This window comes from Lissotriton vulgaris, chromosome 11, assembly GCF_964263255.1.
Source record: "Lissotriton vulgaris chromosome 11, aLisVul1.2, whole genome shotgun sequence".
Lineage (NCBI taxonomy): Eukaryota > Metazoa > Chordata > Amphibia > Caudata > Salamandridae > Lissotriton > Lissotriton vulgaris.
In genome coordinates, this window is record NC_141699.1 from 997,868,704 (window position 1) to 997,891,315 (window position 22,612).

Genomic DNA, 22,612 nt, shown 5'->3' on the forward strand with positions numbered 1-22,612 from the left:
CAGCACCAAGGCCACTGCCACCTCTAAATAGCCTATAGTCCATCGCCTTTCTGGAAAACAACAGTTGGCATAGGACGACCCCATGGTTCTACGTGGAGCACTCTCTGCCAGCCGGGTCAGGAATTATTTTGGTTTATAACTTGCGCTAACTGAAGAAAGTGTTTTACACTGTGGGAAAGCAGGCAGTTTGGCAAGAGATTGGTGATTATTTCTTCCAGGCAGTGCCGAAATGTGATTTTGCCAAGAAAATAAGTGGGACAGACTGCATGCTTTTCATGACCACGATGCACTTACTGCCAGCGTGCTTGCTGCCTAAATGCAGCTACTCAGAAAGCATGCAAGGTGGTTGGGGACCCATGGGAAACAGCTTCCCTCTTCCTGCTGGACCTCTCAGCTGCCTTCAACACTGTTTCCCACCACACCCTCTGCACAAGATTCCACGATGCCAGCATCCGGAACAAAGCCCTGGATGGATCTGCTCCTTCCTCACTGGCCGAACACAGAGAGTAAGACTTCCACCATTCAACTGAAAACCCACAGAGATCAGCTGCAAAGGGTCTCAAGGCTCCTCCCTGAGCCCCAAGCTCTTCAGGCCCTATTTGCAGCCATCGTCAAGAACCACAGATTCAACGTTGTCTCCTACGCCGATAACATCCAGCTGATTCTCTACCTCACAGAAGGACCCACAGCTGCCAAGAGCAACTTCCACAACAGGATAAATGCAGTCACCACCAGGATGAAGGACAGCTGCCTCAAGCTTAACTAACTCAAACAAGACCTAAGTCCTCAACCTGGGATCTACCCCCAAGTGTTGCCACCCCCTCTGCCTTGGTTGACTCTTGGTGGCTCAGGCAGAGGGGGTCTGCAGCACTTGGAACCCCCCTCTGTGGAAAATTAGGAAATTGATGTACATAAGCAGCGTTCATTTTTCCTTTTCCCATTCCCTTCCCTGTACGTTAACCGCACCACTCCGCCAGTAAAAGCCCGTGCCCACATGTACCTGATAGCCATTTTTAGGCACCATGGCCTTTTGCCCGCTCATTGGAATCCCCGGCTTCCATCCTGCGCGTATTGAACCCCCCCCCCCCCTTCTCACATGCATGGACCATGAAACCCTCTCCCTCTGCGCGATCCTGCTAAGAAAAGCAACTCTCCTGCTTGACCCACGCAAAGTCCCCCATTTCCTCCTGAAGAAGCATCCCTCGCCTCAGCTGACATAACCCCCCCCCCCCAGCTGTATCTGACTGCCCCCGTTCTCTCATGTACGGGTCATAAGACCTCTCTCTCTCTCTGTGCGACTCTGTCCCTGTGTGCACCCTGGCTCCCCCCTCCTCCCTCACATGGACAAGGCATAAACCTTCTTCTTCTGCAAGACCCTGTCCTTGGGAGTCACGGCCGCGCCTGACCAACACCTCCTTTCCTTTCATGAATAACCCCTCTGTTAGTAAGCCCTCCCTCCGCGATGGACTATCCACACATGTCCGAGGCCATCACCTAAGCCGGGAGACACTGTTTTCTGCCCCTTATTGTATGAAATCGCTCCTCCTCAAAGGACCCACTATTGATCCTAGCCTCCCCACCCCCTGGGCTACGATCAGGCGCACATATCCCAAGAATCGGCGGAACACTCAGCTGCTTGATTACCCCCTCCTCTTATCAGCAGGTCAAGGGCTTCTATTGTGGATACATGTGGGGTGGGATTGACACGGGGATTAGGGGGATGTCGTTTTCTTGTTTCACAATGTCGTTGTTGTAATAAGGAATGTTTTGTAAGGTATAAAAGGCGATGCCTCTGAAGAACTTGTTAGAGCACCTCCCGATGACACCTTGTTTCGTGTCCGAAATGACAGGCTCTCCTCATGAGTAATAAATCCTGTTCTTGTGATTCCTGCTTCCAGCGCCCGTCTCTTTATTTGGTAACTATTCAGAATGGGAACTAAGAGGCGTCTTGCGCCAGCAGCCTGGGCATCGGTTGTCATATGGGCTGACTTTTCCACACCTCCCCCCCCACACTCCCACTGACTACATGTGAAACCGTGGCAACCTCCTGGACTTCTCTCTCTCAATAAACCACCAAATCAACGTTGTTTATTCCTCCTATTTCCACATGCTCCATCTACTTCATGAAATCTTCCAGTGTGCCCCAGTGAGTACAGGAAAACTGTCACCCATGAGCTTGTCAGCACTCTATCCAGCACCACCCAGAAACTCCAAAAGAAACTGCAGAACATCAAGAACACCTCCGCCAAACTCATCCTGAACATCCCACGTCGCAGCCACATCACCGGCCACCTGAGAAGGGAAATATCCATTACAACGAATCCAATACAACGCATGCCATTACAACGCATGACATGACAACACAACGCAAGTACCATTACATCGCAATGCTATTACAATGCTTAGCATTACAATGCAAAGCATTATAATGCATATACCTTTACCACACATGCCTTTACATGAATTTCTTTGTATAGGCAAGTATGGTAAAAGCATATGTGTTTTACATGTAAGTATAAGGTAAGTATAGGGTTTAGGGTGGGTTTGGGGTGTAGGGGTATAGGTTTGGGTTGCCAAGATTAATTTTAGGGTTCAGTACAGGTATATGTTTTGGGGTGCCAAGGTTAATTTTAGGATTCAGGGTGGGTTTGGATTTTAGGGTGCCCAGGGTAATTTTAGGGCTCGGACAAATCTGGGTTTTGTGGTGCCAAGGGTAATTTAAAGTTTAGGGTTTGGGGTTGTAAGGGTAATTTTAGGGTTTAGGGGGTATGGGTATTAGGGTGGTAAGGGTAATTTTAGAATTTTAAGGGGGTAGGACTATTGGCACTGGTACAAAGGGTCATTTTGGGGTTGCCTGGGGGTAATATTAATATATATATATATACATATACACATATACACACACACACAAACAGAGACACACAATTACTTACCGTAACCACTTTTACCAAGTATATGCCTTTACCACGCATGTCTTTTCCTTGTAATGGCATGCGTGGTAAAGGTATATGCATGGTAAAAGTGTGCTTTGCAATGGTAATGCGTTGTAACAGCACTTGTGTTGTTACAACCACGTTATAATGGCATTCTATTCCCTGAGAGACCTTCACTTGCTATCTTTCAACAAAAGAATTACCTTAGCTCAAGCGCCTCACGCACGCCTACAAATCCCTCCACAACGCCAGACATACATAGCTCAACCACCACTTCTGCTTCTACACTCTCCCTTGACATCTCCACTCCGCCCAATTGGCGCAGGCCACCATCACACATCTGTAGACCAGTGCTGGAGAAAGATCCTTGTCTAAACTTCTGGAACGTCCTGCCTCTACACCTCAGGCAATCACCATCACGTCCGCAATTAAGGAAGGACCTCAAGACTTGGCTCGTCAAATCAATTCTAGATCCCCTCCCTCAACACCCCACACACAGCGCCTTGAAACCCTACGGGTGAGTAGTCTTGCTTTAAATAGTAATTGATTTGAAGCAATGGAGCAGAAAGAAAGGCTTAAAGCTTATCACATCATAAGACGCTTGCTTTTGAATTTTTATTTTCAAAATTTTTAAATTTAAATGCCACTATTTTGTTTTTTTTCTTTTTATAGTGCTACTCATCCATATGTAGGGTGTCAAAGCGCTTTAGATCACATGTACACATATATTGACAATAAATGAAGAGTGTAAATCAATGTACAGGTTGTGTTACAAAAGTAAGTGAGGGTTACAAGGTTGAAGAGTTGCATGCTGTTTATAGCTCACTGTGCTATATGGGAAGGATTAAAATGTATGCACTGTCACTGCACATAACCAAATGAGCTCTATTAAAAGCAGTAACCCACTTATCTAGTTTCATAAAATAAAAATCTGTCATCTGCATATTACATAGAAGTTTGCATGGAGTGCACTGCATGACACACATTAACCCTTGCAAGTTTATTTAAATGCACTCATGAGTCATGATACTAGACTAGAGTGTGCTATATGTTAAAATAATTACAAAGTAGTATATTTAAATAATGGAAATATTGAAAAAATAATTTAAATGAACAATAATTAATACTTCACACTTACCCCAGTTATCAGGCAGCTTCTCTCTTGGTCAGTCAGCCGGTTGATGCTAGTTGCTGGCTGGCTGTGCTTCTCCTTTGTTGTCCAGCAGCTACTTGTTCAGAGAGAGCTGAAACAGTAAAGCTTTCACTTTCAGGATGAAAGTGAAAGCTCTTCTCTGTGCAGCATGTGACACCACGTCACAGGGTCATGAGTTAAGTCTCATGACTCTGTGACATAAATAAAATGCTTACAGCGTTTTCTTTTTTTTCAAAATGAAGTTAAAAGTTTATATTCAATAATCATTCAGTGTAATGATTATTTCATTTTTAAAAATGTCCTTTCCCAAATGAGTCGTTTTTGAGGTGGCTGGGGTCAGTTATGCATGACCCCACCCCCTCCAGTGACGACTAATCAAAGGGTGGGGTGAGGGTGTACTCGTCATCATTCCCCAGACTTAAATGCAGCCTCGGGCTTACACTGTACCCGCCCGAGGCTGCTGTAAATTTGTGATGCTGCCTTGCGTCATTTCTGGGCGGGCCCCAAAAGGGCCATTCTTTATACTCCCGGGCTGGCACCTAATGCGCCCGGTGTTTAGACTCCGGCAGTGAGGCTTCAGGCTGTAGCATTACATTGTGACACATGCGCAAAGCGCATGTGTCACAAATCACCCCACACGCTTCCTCCATTTCCTGCCTGGCCTGCCTGCTGCTGCAGTGACGCTCGAGTGCGTCCTAAACTGATGGCAGGCAGGCAGGCCGGGGCTTTGATCAGCACTGCAGTGCGGCTCCGCCGGCTCGGGATTTAAAATGCCTGGTAAGTAACATTGCTGTTACTTAGCATTTTAAATCCCTGGCTTGTCGGCCGAGTCGATAGGGAGGGCGGAGCCCCGCCGCCCGTGAATGAAAACCGCCGCTGGTAAACACGGTCTTGATTCTGGCTCAAGGAATCATTATTTTTATGGAATGCGTAGTATATAGAAATCATGGGATAATGTTCCTAGTGCTTATTTTACCCATTCAAGATATCTTGAGGTCTTTAAATAACTGTTCCTGGAACTTGGTGATATTATGCTTTTAGATTATTCCAGGTGCTCTAGTTACATAAAAGCTCTAGTATTTAATCTTGCTTCTTTTGCAGACAAAATTCATATTGGGAAACTAGTCTGGATTATTTCACTCAATTTCATGAAGTTTCGGGTGCAAGATTTTCTCAATTTCATTTTAAGAACTGTGACTGATTTCTCTCCACTAGGCTCCAGTTCTTAAGGCCCCACAGTAGTGCACTGTTTTTATGTCCGCACCTCTTTTTTTTATATGACACATTTTATTGATTTAGCTAGTTAGCAACATGAACAAAACAAAAGTGAAACTCGAGCCCTATGGACCACAGTAGAAAACAGTGGACAAATCAAGCATATTTCTGAAAATTGCACTTAGAGATATCAAAAATATATATCGCAACCACTAAGGCAGTGGCACACATCCCCCTAATAACCTCAATAGTCACACTCCTCAATCCACATGTCCCAGATTCGGTCAAACGTCTGCGTAACCCCCCTCGCCTTATATAACAGTTTTTCAGGAGCAGCACAGGAATCCATGCCCGAACCAACTCCTGTGGAGACGGGGCCCGCTCATCCCTCTAGTGCCTACCCAGATCTCTTTTGGCTACTAGATATGTCATTTCAAGAGGTTTCTGGATAGTCTTGGAGTCCTTCACAGATTATCCCCAAGAGCACTATTTTTGCAGCAAGTTCCAGGGGGATACCCATTGCCTGGCCCATGTGACCAATTATCAGCGTCCAGTACGCCTGCACCTCTGGGCACGTCCAAATAACGTAGTTCAAAGTACCAGGAGTGGCCCACAGCGCAGACACGGGGGTACTGGGCCTGGCCTATGCACCAGAGGTGTTCAGGAGAGTAGTAGATCTTACAGAGTTATTTGAATTGGATTAGGTGTAATCTCATTGATAACGCTAAAACCCAAGGGGCCATCATCACCTCCACCCGGCAGTTGTCATCTAAGGTCCCTACATCATCCTCCCTCCTGGCCCTCTGTGTTCCCAAGGGGTCTAGTGCATTTGTGACTAGTGACTTGTTGAGCTGGGATATCCACCCCGCTTCTCAGGTTGTCAGTCACCAGTTTGCATCTGAGAGTGGTATATTCAGGGATCGCGATAAGCCTATCTTTATAGTGCTTATGTCAGCACCTCTTAGTGGAAAAACGTATCCAGCTCAGGATTTTTGAACAGCAATACACAAAAGTCCTTTGGAAGCTCTTGAGTTGTGTGTTCATCATGACATCCAGTAGGATCCTTATATATCATTTACCTGATAGAACCCCCCTGCCCTCCCCACCCCAACTCCCCATCCCCCGCTGGGACGAGTAAGTTCTCAAAATAGGTTTTGGGTCAGTACTCCTTGTTATTCTGTAGTTTGCCACTTCTAATACCGAATTGTAATGCTAAGACAACAGCTTCTGTGGAACACTCCGAGTGGGTTTGGCAAGCATATTTTCAGACTGCCATATTCACTGCCTACTATGCGAGATACCTACCACGCCTCTGGTGCCTTACTCTGTTTCTAACAGGCAAAATAACTCAGAAAAGACATTTGATTTCACTAAAGCACTTGTGAGCCAACCAAAACCAATAAGAGGTAGGGTATCATTGGTACCACTTATAATGGATGTTTGCAGGGACGCTAGTGGGGGATTAAGTGACCAATCAGTCACGCTCTCTCATCAGTTGCACGAGGGTCAGTCAGTCAGTGAGTGTTAATGTTGACTTGACTAAACTTTATTCTGTGCCCCTTTACCCCTTATGTAGCAGAGTGAATTGACAGAAAGTTCATTGCCCCTCAATCTGAGAAGGAGCTGTGTTGCTTCAAACCTCCCTGGCATGTTTAAGTTTAGCCTCCGACCACGGTCTCTTGCTCCTTATGCAAAATAGAAATGGCTTGGTTGCAAATCCCCGAGTTCAAAATGCACCTTCGCCTGGTCTTCCTCCCCCTGTTCTTCTGTTAAATATTGTAAAGAACGGAGGCTGTTCCTCTTCCATCAAAAAAAACAGTTATCACGTGCTAATTCTTCTGCTTGTCCTCTTAAAGTCTTAAAGCCCAATTATGTCAATTAATCCACTTCCATCCCTTTTCAGTGCTTAGACGCTACCTTGCTGGAGTGGAAACACTTTAAATGAATGTGTGTGGAGTCTGTATTCTTGTGTTTGGTAAGGCCTGCAGCTTTATTTTGCTACATGCAAATTACTTGACTCAATATTAGATATAGGAGGGTATTGTTCTCTATTCAATATATAATAGGAAGTATCATAGTTCAAAAAGGTATTTGGTAAATAAACCTGTTTATTTTAAATGCAGTAAGCAATGTTTTCTGCCATTTGAGGGACTGGAAGCTTTGTTTTTTAGCACCTAATGGTTTTGTCCCTTTCTTTTTCATTGTGACTTTATAGTCCTAGAGGTCGAGAAGCGAGATTCTTCAGTATTTCAGGATTTAAAAAAGTTTCATCCAGGACTGCACCTTTATCGAGCTGCTTATGAGAAACGCCTTCCTGACATGGCAGAAGCATTGGCACATGGCGCAGAAGTTAACTGGGTGAATGCAGAGGAAAACAACGCAACACCACTCATTCAGGCTGTGCACGGGGTACAAGTCATATATTTTCATAATGTGAATTGATTTTCTTCAATACTGCAGAATTTTTGGTTTGATTGGTTTGCTCTAATAGGATTTCCATGGCCCTCCAGTTAAGTTTTGTGAATAAAAAATATGGACCCCATCGGCAAACACACATACAAAATCAACTACCCACCATCACTCACCAAAAAAGCCGCCAAACGCTTTAAACACAACTTCCTTAGGTCACACTCGGAAACGCCCTTTGCTGACACCTACTTCTCAATGGATCCCTGAACACCGATATCATCTTCCACACCACACGCAGAGCTCAATGGAGAAAAGCGTTCTTCACCCTACTCACCGTCTCCTCCACCAGAAAATCCGCTCACAGCCTAACTCTCCCCATCACACCATCCCTAGCCTTTCCAGGCAGTGCCACCATCACTATTTATAATAACGGGATTGTCCTATCACAATCCACAGACAGGAACCTGGAACTGCTAGACAACATGTTCCCCACTTTCAAAGAACACCTCTCCAATTCACGGGCAAACACTCATATCTCCCCCAGTCCCACCAACCTTGACCTCACAGCTACATACTCTTCAAGCAGGGACACACCCACCACCCCTGACCTCCCATCCCCTACCCACAACCCCACTATCCCAATTCAGCACTCCATCACAGACACAGATCGCTCCCCCTCATACACCGCTCTTTCCCCCGCCACTTCTACCAACTTGCGGACCTCCACACATACCTTCAACACTCCTATCACAACTACAGCGGGCAGTAACACCCCGCTCGCCGCTGACAACACAGCTCCCACCCATAACACACCTGATTTAAACCATAACGCCGCTGACAGCACAGCTCCCACCCATAACACACCTTTTTTTAGCCCAGCACCAGAATAACACTCACTCCAACAACTTCCCTCCTTTATCCCCCCCTTCCTCAGTCCTCATTACCCTCTAACCAACGTCGCAGAACACACCCCCTCTCTTAATTTAACTCCACCTCCCTTCAACAGGACCATCTCCAATCTCACTTCCCCTCCTACTCTCAGCCCCCTTTACCCTCCCTACACACCCACCACGGCTACCAGTCTCCCAGCCTACACCTTGACCCACCCGCCCACCACCAATGCCATCAACCATAACGCCAACTTCCTACCTACCTCATCCACACCCCTCCCGCCCAAAACTTCTCACATCCCTAACTCCATCCCGCACACCAACACAACGCAGACCTGCTCGAACACCAGCCCTCCCTCCCACCTGCACACAAATTCCCTGGTCAACCATTCACCCCTGACTGCCACTCCCACCACCTACCCTACGATGGAATACATCACGGCCACCCTCACTCAGATCAAAGAAGACATTCACGCCATCAAAGAACTACTCTCCACACACCCCACACACCCCCCACCCACCTCCTCCCCCCCTACCAACCTGTCCCCTACTCCGCCGGCGGACTCCCACCCTCATCACGCCCCACACCTGGCGTCAATCCCTGCTCATAGGCGCTACTGCCCTCGTCCCCCGCATCGCCCCTGCAAACCCTCACACACCTACACCCCCCGCCAAACTTGTCTCCCTCCCATCCGACCAACTCTGGCACTCAGCTATCCCCCAATCTGACCTCAATCCCAGCTCCTAATCGCAACAACCGCCCTCACCACACCCACAACTCTTCTTCTGACCTCGACACACTCACCCTTCTCCGCTCCTATGACCCAGCCCCCCAAATTGACACAAGCACCCCACACTGCAACATTCCCACGATACACCCAAATCCCCTTAGACCACCCACACTAAACAGCAGATTCTCCATCCCCCATAATCTTAGAAAAGTCCCTCTCTCGATAGAACCAGCTAACACCCTCTACACACCCCGTCTCAAATGCATTCTTCTCAACTGCAGATCGGCCACGAAACATTCCGCAGCCATTGCTGAACTCCTCCTATCGCGGGACCTTGACCTAATCATCCTGACTGAAACGTGGCTAACTGAATCTTCAACACCCATAATGGACATTCTGGTTCCTCCCAACTACCACATTATCAGGCTCGACAGAACAGGCCAAATAGGTGGTGGAATCGCATGCATATACAGGGACAACCTCTCTGTTCAGAAAGTCAATTCCACATCCCTACCATCCCCAACATCCTGGGAATACATCTGCCTTGACATTATTAGTGAGGGCAAACCGATATGCTCTCTTCACAGCATCTACCACCCACCCAGGGACAACCTCACCTTTTCCCAACAAATCATGGATATGATCTCAACCAATTCCGGACGGCAGCTCACCCAAATATACCTTGGTGACTTCAACCTCCACTGGAATGACCGCAACGACGCGGTGGTAAATAGTCTTAAAAATTTCCTCGGTGCCCTTAAACTCACCCAAATTTGCAACAGCCCGACACACGAGAAAGGTTCTACCCTAGACCTGATCATCTCCAAAGAGGACTCTATCCAACTCGAATCCATCCAACCCTGTGACTGGTCAGATCATCATATTATCACATTCTTTATCAATGAAAAAGTCAAAGTCAACCCGGCTCAACTCCCCAAGACCAAAGTCTGGAAAAGAGACGCGAAAAAGCTCAACCCAGGCTCTTTGCCCCCTAACAGTTGCAATCTCCTACTCCCACCTACAGGCGCCACGGACGTCCAAACTCTGACTGACCACTATCTCAACGCTATGACCTCTATAATTAATGAGGCTGCACCTATGCAGCTAAAAAGAGTCTCTACTAAAACCTCCAAACCATGGTACGACGGAGTCTCAACGAGGATAGAAGAGACATGCGAATGGCAGAACGGACCTGGAGATCAGCTCCCTCCGCAATGCACCTAAAAGATCTGAAGAAAAAGAGAAACGCCTACTTCAGGAAAATAAAACGCTCAAAATTGGACTTCTTCAGCCTCCAACTCGACCAAGCAAAAAACCGCCCGAGAAAACTGTTTGAGCTAATCAAGTCACAATCCAAGGAGCAACCACAACCACTCAACATTGGGCGTGAGGCACCCTCCTGTGAAGACTTCGCTGCTTTCTTTACCCAAAAAACTGACAAAATAAAAAGCGATCTCCTCACTGACGCAAGCCTCTACTCCAAACCCCAATGCCTAGCACCCACTGAACCAAAAAACAATGCTACATGGTCAACCTTTGGCACATACTCGGAAGAAGAAATTGGCAAATTACTCAGCACCCTGAAACCATCCAATCACCTCACGGACCCCCTCCCTGCCTGCGCAGTAAAAGACTTTACCCCTTTGCTTCTCCCTCTCTGGACTAAAATCATCAACAGCTCTCTCCAACAAGGAAGCATACCTGACTCCCTCAAAATTGGTCAGGTCACACCTCTACTAAAGAAACCAACAGCCGACCCCTCTGATCTCAATAATTACCGTCCCATCACCAATATCCCCACTCTCGCCAAACTGCTGGAAAAATGCGCACAACTACAATTGACTAAACACATTGAGCAATTCGATCTCCTCAACCCTCACCAGTCAGGCTTCCGAGCCGGACACAGCACAGAAACTGCTATGACTCACATAATTGATGACGCACTTCAAATGCTAGACCAAAACGACACCTGCCTCCTCATCCTTCTTGACCTCTCCTCAGCATTCGACACCGTTAAACATGAGAATCTACTAGAACTACTAAACACAAGAATGGGCCTATCTGGAACTGTCCTCAAGTGGTTCACTTCCTTTCTTCACAACAGGTCGCAGAAATTCAAGAGCAACAACCGGATGTCCTCGCCAATACCTGTAACGCTAGGCGTCCCCCAAGGATCCTCTCTATCCCCAACTTTGTTCAACCTAGTCATGGAACCTCTCACCACCTTGCTACAAGCATCCAATGTACACTTCCACATGTACGCCGATGACACTCAACTTTACCTCAAATTACAATCACCCAATGACATCCTGCTCCTGAACTCAACAATCAGATACACCCAATCCTGGCTTGCCGACAATCACCTCAAACTCAATGCCTTGAAAACAGAGTTCCTTCTGATCTCACCCCCAGCGAAGATATCCACCACTCAACATTGGCTTAAAAACCTAACCGCACTCAATGTCCAACCCACCATCGTGGACTCAGCAAAATCTTTAGGCATAACACTCGACACCAATCTCAGCATGCAGCAACATATCAGCAAGGCAACAAAGGGAGCAAACTTCCAGATCAATACTCTGAGGAAACTTAAACCCTACCTTCCAGCCAAAGACTTCCAAACTGCAGTACAAGCACTAGTCATCCCACGAATTGAATACGGCAGCACCGCCCTCTGCGGACTCCCCCTAACTACAACCGCACCACTAAAAGCGTCTCTAAATGCTGCAGCGAGACTCATCACTGGGTCAAAAAAGCACTCCCACATTACCCCTGACTTGAAATCCCTGAATTGGCTGCCTTTTGAAGCCAGAATACATCTGAAAATCGCCTGCATGACACACAAGGCGGTACACCTAAACTCACCCGGCTACCTTGCTCAGAAACTGACAATCTCTGGGGGAATTAGAAACACGAGAGGCACAAACAATCTTCTGCTGAAACCTCGAAGATTCCGGAAGGAAAAAACATACAAGCGCTCCTTCTCGGGAATGGCGCCTAGAATTTGGAACTCACTCCCTCCCGAAACCAGGCTTATATCCTCCACTACACTCTTTAAAAAAGAAGTAAAAGCTATCCTCATGGCTAAATACACTTGAACTACTTTCTCGAATCATATTAACACCCTGCACCGATCTGAACTACATGTTTGACCCCTTTACTTATCTGTTTGAGTTGTCTTATTATTGTCTTATTATTCATACTCTCTTATTATTCATATTATTGTCTTATTATTCATATTGTCTTATTATTCATATGATTGGCTTTGCACTCATTTATTTGTACTATTTGTACTGGGTGATATATTGATGTACTTGTCTGACTATGTTCCCTCATGTACCCTTCTATGTACAGCGCTCTGATATCTGCAAAGATCTTGTTTGCGCTATATAAAACTTTAAAATAAATAAATAAATAAAATTCTCAATTAAAGTACAGTTTATTTTAGCAGAATCAGTTACAGCTTTTAAACTATAAAAAATACCTTACTTGAATCAGTTGAGAACATTGCTTTACTGTCATTGTTCTATATTGTTACATTTTAGAGTACAAATCTGAAATTCCCATCATAAAAAATGTGTGCAAGCAGTTCAGGTGTTTTAATGCATTTAAGAATTTCCATGACACTTTTATAGACCGGCGTTTCCCAAACTGTGGGTGGGGACCCACTGGTGGGTTGTGAGCTAATTTTTGGTGACTCGCAAAAGTCCAAACAGTAAGTATTCTGTATTTGTCATGTCACATTCATGCGCTTCAAAGACAGAAAGAGGTCCAATATCAGACTGTCTTCTGACAATTTGCTGTTGATTTCTTTTATTTTATTTTTAACATGGGGATTGGTGTTTACCAACTCCTCTCACTTTACTGTCAGAGAAAGTGAAGTGAATTATGTTACAATCTTGCTGGGGTACGGGTAATGCGAGAGGAAAGGTTGTAGAATTTTTTATAATGCACAACAAATTGGAAATGCCTGTAAAGGCACTGTACACATTCAGAAGTTAGTAAAGCAAAATTAAGCACATTTTTTTGTCATTCTGAAATGTGATGGAAACAAAGATTATGAGAGGATCTAAACAAGTTAAGACACTATAACTGGTGATGCACAATGGATAAATATTTATGATTTACACACATTATCATTTGTGTGCAATAAAGTTTTATCAGTAAACTGTATGTTGCTGCAAATTAAGTACCCATTTCAATTGAAAATGTGCTGTTGTAAACAAAAAAGGAACCCTTATGTACATTCTTGCCTTAAAGGGTTACATGTTAAAAACTGGAAGCATACTTCCTCTAGTTTTCACAACTTTCATGAGCAGTTCTCAATCTATTTGTATATTGCACCCCTAGATTTTTAGCACTGACTAGATTTCTTTTTGTCTCCTAGGGTTCTTTGGTCACTTGTGAGTTCCTGCTGCAGAATGGAGCCAATGTTAATCACATGGACCTGTATGGTAGAGGACCCCTGCATCATGCAACTGTTTTAGGGCACACCGGGTGAGCTAAAACACATTGGTCTTCTATTGGATGTTAATGTTCTAATACTGAAATAATGTGAAACAATTAGCATATTTAAAAATCAAATAGTGCATTCTTCCTACTCTAGAAGTAAATTTTTCAATAACAAAGGTATTATAATAGGTTTATCTTCAGGAAGTGGGTTTGGGACTGAAAGCACCTATTCAGTAAACATATAGAAATAACAGATAAGTCCCATAAACGGTTATTTGTTAGATGCTCGAGTTGTATTTTTTATTTGCTATCCTTTTTTTCTGTGTGGGTTAGTTGAATATGTCAAACAATGGGGCGCTTTAATGAGAAAGTTTTCTAAACGATCACAACCAGAGTAATGCCTATTTTCCCCTCTCTGTAAGTGTCTAAAACTATTTTCCTAGTAACTAGAGACTCTTTAATAGTTATTAATGTTCAGAAAAAATAGCAAATTAGCTTTAGTAATCAAAGAGAACTGAAACAATTGCAAAAAGAAACACTCAAAGGAAACTATGAATGTAAATTTGCAATAACCATTGTTTTGATGAGCTTTCAGGAGCAATTCTACAGACTTAATGTAACCTGTGACTCCGCTCCCATAAGACCCAAACATTCTAATCCCCTCCACCCCTTCCCTCCTACCCATAAGTTACACTTGTTTCTGTGGTAAAAAACATAGCTCACCATTAGTAATTTACCACAAGCAGCAGTGGTGTCCTCACAGAGATTTCAGCAATGCAGTTAAGGAATAACGAACTCAAAACTTGAAAGTAGTTAAAAGTTAAACATTTATGGAGTTAAATGCTGCAAAAAATATAAGACACAAGGTTCAACAGTTGTAGCAAAGCCGACAAATGCTAAACAAAGAAAGATAACTCAAAATCCAATGTTAATTCACAAGATGTAATAACCCCATGGCTCAGTAAATATTTGGGGTTCATCCTGGTCAAAAGTTTTAACTTCAGACTTGGAAACTTTTATAAAGGATAGGGATCTTGAATCTTTCTTGCTATGGCCAAATCACACTGCAGAAAGTACTCACCAAAAGGTGCTGAAAATGAAAAACTTTTACAGAGATGCCCCTTAGGTTGTGTCTTTAGGTAGGTTTGGAACCACGTCCCATATTTTAGAGTTTTCTGTAACAATGCAAGCCTCCAAATCCTCAGGTTGTTGTTCTTTAGCCTACAACGTCCAGTCAGGGGGGTCTCACAAATCTCCAGTATTTAAAGTTTGATGAATCACCATATTACAAGTGCCTTTGGATATAATGAGCTTATAATATTTTTCTGACTGAATAAGCCATTTGTCGAACTCTGAATAAACCTTAAGTGTACATTTCATATATTCAGAAATGGTTTGCTGCTCTTTTCTACTTAAATTTTACTGTAGTAGAAAATAGGTGCTTTTTCCTCCTACAAGATCTTACTCTTGACATTACATGTTTCACAGAGTGAATAATGTATCTAGGGTAGTCTCCTGAGATTTTACTTCATTTATAAAAGTAGTGCTCCTAAACCCATTGGATGGTTGTAATGTTGTGATTCTAGAATACTGGATTAATAGTATTTTTTTTAAACAGGCAAGTCTGCTTATTTCTGAAACGTGGGGCAAATCAGCATGCCAAAGATGAAGAAGGAAAAGACCCCTTGACCATTGCAGTAGAAGCTGCAAATGCTGATATTGTAACACTGTAAGTTTTTTTTAATATGATTATATTAGAAAATTATTTTACTTGATCTCGCTTACTTTCAGCTTTTATATAACTAACATGTTCACATCCCAGTCACACCAAAATTTCAGATGTGCGACCTTTGTTCTTTCAAAGTACATACTATCTTTGAAGTTTACCAAACTGAAATACTTCAACCTATGTTAGAACTGTAGATGTCTTTAAAACAAATATTGGAAATGGTTGAAAGTTACAACCATGCGGGTATAGGCAGCATCTTGGCCAGTGCATTAAAGCAGACTGAGTGCGTCACACTAAATCCTCATATTGGTCTCTGTCCACAATGGTTGTCGCTTAGGTTCGCAGGTTCTTATGCCTTATTTTTATTTAAATATTTCCATAAAAAATTCAAACCAAAGCCAAAAACTGGTTCTTGGTGTACTTTATCTGTATTCAGTGTTATCTGATCCTGGATTTGTTTGGCTACAGATGGCTTCATAATCTGGACATAATAAATATCCTGCCATAAAATACAATTAAGGATTATTTTCATTGATGTTAAAAATATTTGATGCAACCGCTGTGTCAATCCCAACTGTGTTGTCGTGTTTTAAAATAGTTGCAAATATTTTAAAACTCTGCTGCTGTAGGGGGATTGTTGACCCCAGGCCTTTACAACAATTAAGAGTGCTCAGGCCCTGTGTTTTTTGGCAGTTTTAATTCTTTTGATATTGATAACAACATTTTTTAACTTTTCATTCTCCTCAATTAATATTTTTAGTGTCAGCACTTTTTAAAGTTAATGTCTGCCAGTTTATGTTTTATTACTTTATATAGAGCCTCTCTCATGTTCTTACTTACATTCAAGCATATTCCAAGTTAATGTTCTTTTTTGCTACAGGAAGCTTTCTCTATCTAGGCTGGCTGTTTCTCTAATATCAAAGATAAATATATTGTGTGTATATTAAGGCAATAATAAGGTGTCTATCTGATATTTTAACTACACTTTCTAAACGTATGTCTCTGAAAGCAAAAATCCAGAATCATGACCCTAGCACAGATTTTACCAGTCTTTTAAAATACATAGATCTATATCTTCAAATTAATGGGATTCACTTTCAACGTGATGAAGTGGCACATGACTCCTTCTCAGATGCTTTCTTTCATTGGAGCAATCTGGACACAATTAGGTTTCATGCCTTCCCCAGGAAGAGAGAGTCCAGTACATTCAGGCTATAATCCGAATTGTTCAGCCTCTGTCCTAGTTTTCAGTAAGTTCGACTCTAAGGCTGCTGCGACTGATGGCTCTCTGTATCCTGCTGGTCAAGGACATCAGGTGGCATATGCAGGATTTGCAGTGTGATATAAAGTCTCAGAGGGCCCAAAATCAAGGGCACCTCTCCGGCCACATCTAGATTTTGAAGGAGATTGTGAAAGACCTACAGTGGTGGTTACTGGATTGCAATTGGGTCAGGGGCAGACATCGCTACCTTTCAGAAAGTTGTGACTTCGGGTTAAACTACCGGAGTTCTGTGCTATGCTTCACCTGTATAAGGAGGAGGAGAGACTACATCACTTGGATCCCAAAAGAGCACTGTGGTTTTATAGTTATCATACCAGAAAGCACAGAGCAGACTATCCGCTCTTGTGGGATTTGGTGAAGCAATGAAAGGCTATGCTGTGCCGGCAAGGACCATCTCTCATTGGATCGTGCTCTGTATTAAGAACTGCAACGCATGGCCCAAAGCAGCCTGTGGAAGGACAGCAAGCTTATTGCACCAGGGCCAAAGCTGCTTCCATTGCATTGCCACACAGAGTTTCAGTTCTGGATATCTGCCAGGTAGCGATTTGGGGGGTCACTGCATATGTTCACAAGGCGCTTCTTTCTGGATATCCAGGTTTGCCGCCAGGGGCATTTTGCTCCCTTAGTCCTACAAGACTTTGTTGTTCGTTGAGTCGATTTGCAGACCCACCTTCAAATACGTGCTGTTTTGGTTTCTGTTCAAAAGGTAAGGAATCTGTGGTTAAAAGTCTGTGTCAGAAGAACAAGTTACTTACCTTTGGTAACGCTCTTTCTGGTAGAGACTCTATCTAACTGCCGTTTCCTCACTGACTCTCTTATCTTCCCCATTCTGTGAATGGCTCTACCCTTTAATAAGATCCCATGTCTAGGAATCTGCACAGTGGTCAAAACCAGCTAGTGTCGAGGCTCTGCGCCTGGAAGCGCATACAGCCTCAAAAGCAACTGAGGTCAGCACGTTATTTCCATGGTGGACCGGCGCACAGAGGCACTGTTCAAAAGTTTTGGGATCCAGTCTGATTCCTTGCGAATATTTAAAAGTTGAGGAATCGGCAGTTAGATAGAGTCTCTATCAGAAAGAGCATTACCAATCGTAAGTAACTTTTTTTTTCAGACAAAACTGTTTCCCTGTCGGTGTGGGATGTTAGTACAGTTTTTAATGAGTAGCCCAGTACAACACTACCTTCTTGTCCATTATTAAACCTCATTTGCTTGGCAGTTGATGATTCAGTCGTTCTTTATTTGTTCTTAAGCTGGTTTCTAAATTTCAAAGTTCTCATAAAATGTCCATGCTTAGCCAGCATCTTTAAAGAAAAAAAAAAGTTTGCACAAGAGATTCTTTTTGAAGTTGAAAAGTTGAAACAATATAGAGTGAATCACTAGTTTTTCTGGATTGGGAAATGTGAAGAAACCATTTCAATATGGAATCTCTGGTATATAACGTGTGAAAACTGAAAAGATTCACCCACTAAATCAGGCCTATAACGCCAGAAGTAGGGAGAGACCTCTATTTCCTTGGGTTGTATGACAGCGAAACTGCATGGCTAAACCACGCGTACCTCTACCACGTAGCCCGAACCACGAATGCGCCTTAACCACGCTTTCCTATACCACAGATGCCATTACCACGCAATTTTATTTTAAAGGCACAATTGGTAAGGGGGTATGTGTGGTTAAGATCCCCACTACCCTGACCTCCCTTCCCTGCCCAAAGTCTTAAAATGCTATTCCCTACTTTGCCCCTCTGCCCTCAGGCCTATAACATCCCCTGCCCATAAAACTACCTCTTTCTACCCCCCATTCCCTGATGCCTAAAACCCTGCCCCTACCATAAACTACCCAGACCCTAGCCCCCCCCCGCCTGAGCCCTAGAACTTACCCCCTCAATGTCCATAAAACTACCCCAACCCATGAGGCCTAAAAACCCCTGTCCCCAATTTTATTATGGAATAGTGTCCTTCAGTAGCTTATGACATGGTTCTTGTTGTCCTATTTCTGTCCTCCAGCACATTGATTTCTGTACCACTTTTCTAAAACCTTGAATCTGCAGCAAGAACCACTGGTTTAAAAAAATTAATTCCTCTCCTCTATTTTATTTCTTATTCAGACTTTGAGTTGCTAGCTCCGACTTTTTATTCTGATCCTTGCGAGTCTAGCTGGTGGTGCTCGACTCCAGATGGATGAACTGATGTTGAATATTTGGATCCATTCTAATGCTTTGCAACAACTTTAAAAGGATTGATATGTGGCTCGTTCCTAGATCTAATGGAGTAAACGTTATTGAAGGTAGGTAACTAGTTTATTCTTCCATCGACTAAAGAAATAGAAGACTGTGCATCAAACCTTACCATTACTAGAGACCTATCAGTTCCATATGCGATTGCTGTCTGTTTCACCGAACAATGGTCCTAAATCGATTGAGTGGTAGAATTCGGTCATCTGTAAATGTCCTGCCCTTTACTTCTTATTTTTATAATTATAATGTGCTCATTTACAAAGTCATCTTGGCACTAGGACAGACCTGACGGATAAATGAAAAAATATAAAAATACCACATTCATAATGTACATCAATTTGTAGGTGAAAACCTTCCTCAAACGAGGGAAGAGTAGACTGATTCTTTCTCTAACCGCAGATTCCTCACTGCTCTTCCTGCTTTCTGTTCTATGGAAGGGCCTCCTGAAGAACATAGTGAGGTTCTGACTAAGCTGGTGGCCTGGAATTGTTTCGTAGTGCTTTGCGTCTTGTGGTGGGGAAGGAGATTGATTAAGAAACTGACATGAGTGTGCAGGTGTGGCGCTTATGGGAATCTCCTTCTTCACTTGTCTTATCACTTGAAATATCCTCTTTCCAGTCAAGTGTATAATTGATTGGATGCTTACAAACAGATCCCTAAGTGGGGCTTGGGTTTTGCAGACACCGTGGCTCATTCCATAGGGGCTGCAATTAGCCCACACTTGGATGCCTTCAAATTGCTTCTCAAGATCTATCCATGCATCCCACTACCCTTCGACGGCAAGCAGATGTTACAGAGATGGCAGACTTCTTCCTTTAAACCTTTAACGACAGCAGGGTCACAGAATGCTTGTGAGTCGAGCCTCCCTGGATAACGGTTTTTTTTTTTAGCCTTCCTGAATAAGACAATTTACTAGTAGTACAGGACATTTCGAGTCTATTCCCGGGCAGAATAGTCTTGTGCAGTGCAATACCTCTCCTTGAGGGTCAAGGTTTGATCAAAGGGACATAATCAGCAACACAAGAAATAGCTCCAGCTTCTGTTATCTTCTGCTGTGTCTCCGACACCACCTCCTCTACACACCTAACCTCTAATGAGGGTAGGGTCTCCCATTTCTGCACCTGTTGAGAGGCGATCATAGTGGCTAAGTGCATCATCTAGCTAATCCTCAAGGGCTCCACAGCATCATTTCTGTCCTCTACTTCAGACCACCCTTCTTATAGCTGATTATGCTGTCTGGCTTGCATGTCAATCTCAATTAGAAAATTCTTGCCCTACTTATCAAAGAGGCCATAGAGGCATGCCCATGGAGGAAAGGGGCACATGAGTTTATAATATCTACCCACAATCTTGGTCTCTTGAATAATTTTTATTGAACTGGACAAGTGCACAATTCTATCCTTGAGCCAAGGCCTGCTGGCCTTCATTGCGAGATGCCTATTGTCACCTATCGGTCCTACCCCCTCAGGCGACATTATCTGAAGTTTTCTGTGGGTTTCAGCACTACAGTTCGCTGTTCTGCCATTTTGAATGATGCGCGATAAGTGAGTTTTCACCATTTGGTGGCCCTTGTTGTGACTTTGCTGCTGAGGGTAGGAGTCCCCTGCATCCCTGTTCTTGGACAATTGGCTAATCTGAAAGCAGGGTCTCCTGCGCTGATCATGAATCCTCTACTGCTCACTGCGACTCCTTCACTACCTGGGCTTTATAATCAATATCCAGAAGTCTCATCTTGCATCTAGCTTTCAAGCACAGTCTAATGTTTATAGGTGCAGTGCTCGACTCAAGGATTGCAAACATTCCGTATGTGGTAAGTTTCTCAATCAGATTCCAATCTGGGGTTCGGCAAGTCCAGTTCCAATTAAGCCTGATGGCCTCATGCATTATTCTACTACCACATGCCAGCTGATCGATTAGAACTTTCTAGTGGTGCCTTAAGAATCAATGGCTGTAGCATCCAGGCATCCTCGCATTTTCAATTCTGACCTTCCGGATCTGCACTGGTGGGTGTCTCTGTCCAATCTGCCAGTGAGTAAACACTCAACACTCCGCTGCTAGGGGCTACAGTGGCTATGGATGCCTCCTCTCTTGGCTGGGAGCAGATCTGGGCAGCGCCATGGAGGAGTGTCTGTGAGTCAACATCAGAGTAGCGCATTCAACTAAGTGAATTGAAAATACCAGCCATCCATCTTGTCATGTAGGCCGCCTCCCTTCTAACTTTGGAGTATGCATTCAAGATTTGTCAGAAAACATGATTTCTTAGAGATGGCAGTGGGAGATGATGCACCCTGTGTTAGTAGGCAATTCACCCATGGTATTGGGCCCAGCAAAGGGTATTTTCCCAGTAGTCATCCAACTCGAGAGCCTACTTAAGAGCAGATGCTCTGAGTCGCTCTCTTTTTAGGGGACTGCTAGTGGGAACTACATCCTGAAGTGACAGAAGCAGTCTTTTCAGATTGAGGTGTCCAGATGTGCAAATCCTCACCACAGTATCCAACAGGAAGTGTTCTTGGCCTGAATAGTTCCCTCGGGGATGCCCTCTGGTATGACTGGCCACACTGCCAGTTCTGTATATTCCTACCACTCCCACTTTACTAAAAGTCATGCAGAAGGTGCAAGAGGATCAAACACTGCTGATCTTGATTGTCCCGGACATTTGCAAGCAATAGCCATCACATCCCAGGAATGCAGTCACGGCTCCTTTGCCAGGTCTGTGTTGCATGGCTTTCTTGACCCACCTTCCAGAAAGTGAGGATCCTGCAAGAAAAAGTATCAACATATGTTTTATCACAGTAATGTCATTTCTGGTGTATACTGTATCTTCCTGCATATTCCTCACCTCCCTCTCTCCTCTCACCAGACTTATTGTTATTAACCCCTTCGATGCTGATGACGAGCTCAGCTCGTCATCAGCCACGGTGGTCGTGTGCTGATGACGAGCTCAGCTCGTCATGAATATATGGCATCAATGATTTTCCAGCACAGGGGAAACATAACCACAGCAGCCAAGGTGTTAATAAGATCCTAATGTAGCCAAATTGGATATATGCTGGTTGTTGCATTCGTTGATACTTTCTCAGTTACTCTTCACTTGCCTCAATGAGGGGCAGCAAATGATTCGGAAGCTGAAGCCATCCCAGTGATCGAAGCCTTACATATCGAATGCCCTCACATCCTGAGTGGGCGGAGACATAAGGACCGCAATCTCTGGGATATATAACATCCACCAAGAAATACAATTTCTGAAGGTAAGTAACTTTTTGTTAAATGCTTCAGAGGAAAGCAAAGACAAAGGGTAAGACCAGAAACTCCCCCCCCCCCCCCCCCACCCACCCCCGAAAAGGGAGAAGTAGGGACTGTATGTGCCTTCCTTTAATGATCTTGGCCAATTGAATATTGGATTTCTTAAAACCTATAGAGTATGCAGTCTCTTTTTACCTTTTGTGGAGGAACTTGGAAAACTTGTCACGTGCAAAATGTTGTCTTTCCCCAAATATTGTGATCTCAATATTATTCCATCTCTCGCAGTGGTCAATGGATAAAATAGGCACTAAAGTCGATCTTGTCTTACAAACTAGTGGTCAC

The 22,612-nt window shown here is 44.0% G+C and overlaps 1 protein-coding gene across 1 annotated transcript in view; it reads left to right on the forward strand.

Moving 5' to 3' along the window:
* ACAP2 (ArfGAP with coiled-coil, ankyrin repeat and PH domains 2) overlaps nt 1-22,612 on the forward strand; it is a 320,820-nt gene that overhangs the window by 288,032 nt on the left and 10,176 nt on the right. The window contains exons 19-21 of the mRNA XM_086944277.1: nt 7,517-7,710; nt 13,719-13,828; nt 15,402-15,512. Of these exons, the coding sequence (XP_086800403.1) occupies nt 7,517-7,710; nt 13,719-13,828; nt 15,402-15,512 (415 nt within the window). The remainder of the gene's footprint in view (nt 1-7,516; nt 7,711-13,718; nt 13,829-15,401; nt 15,513-22,612) is intronic.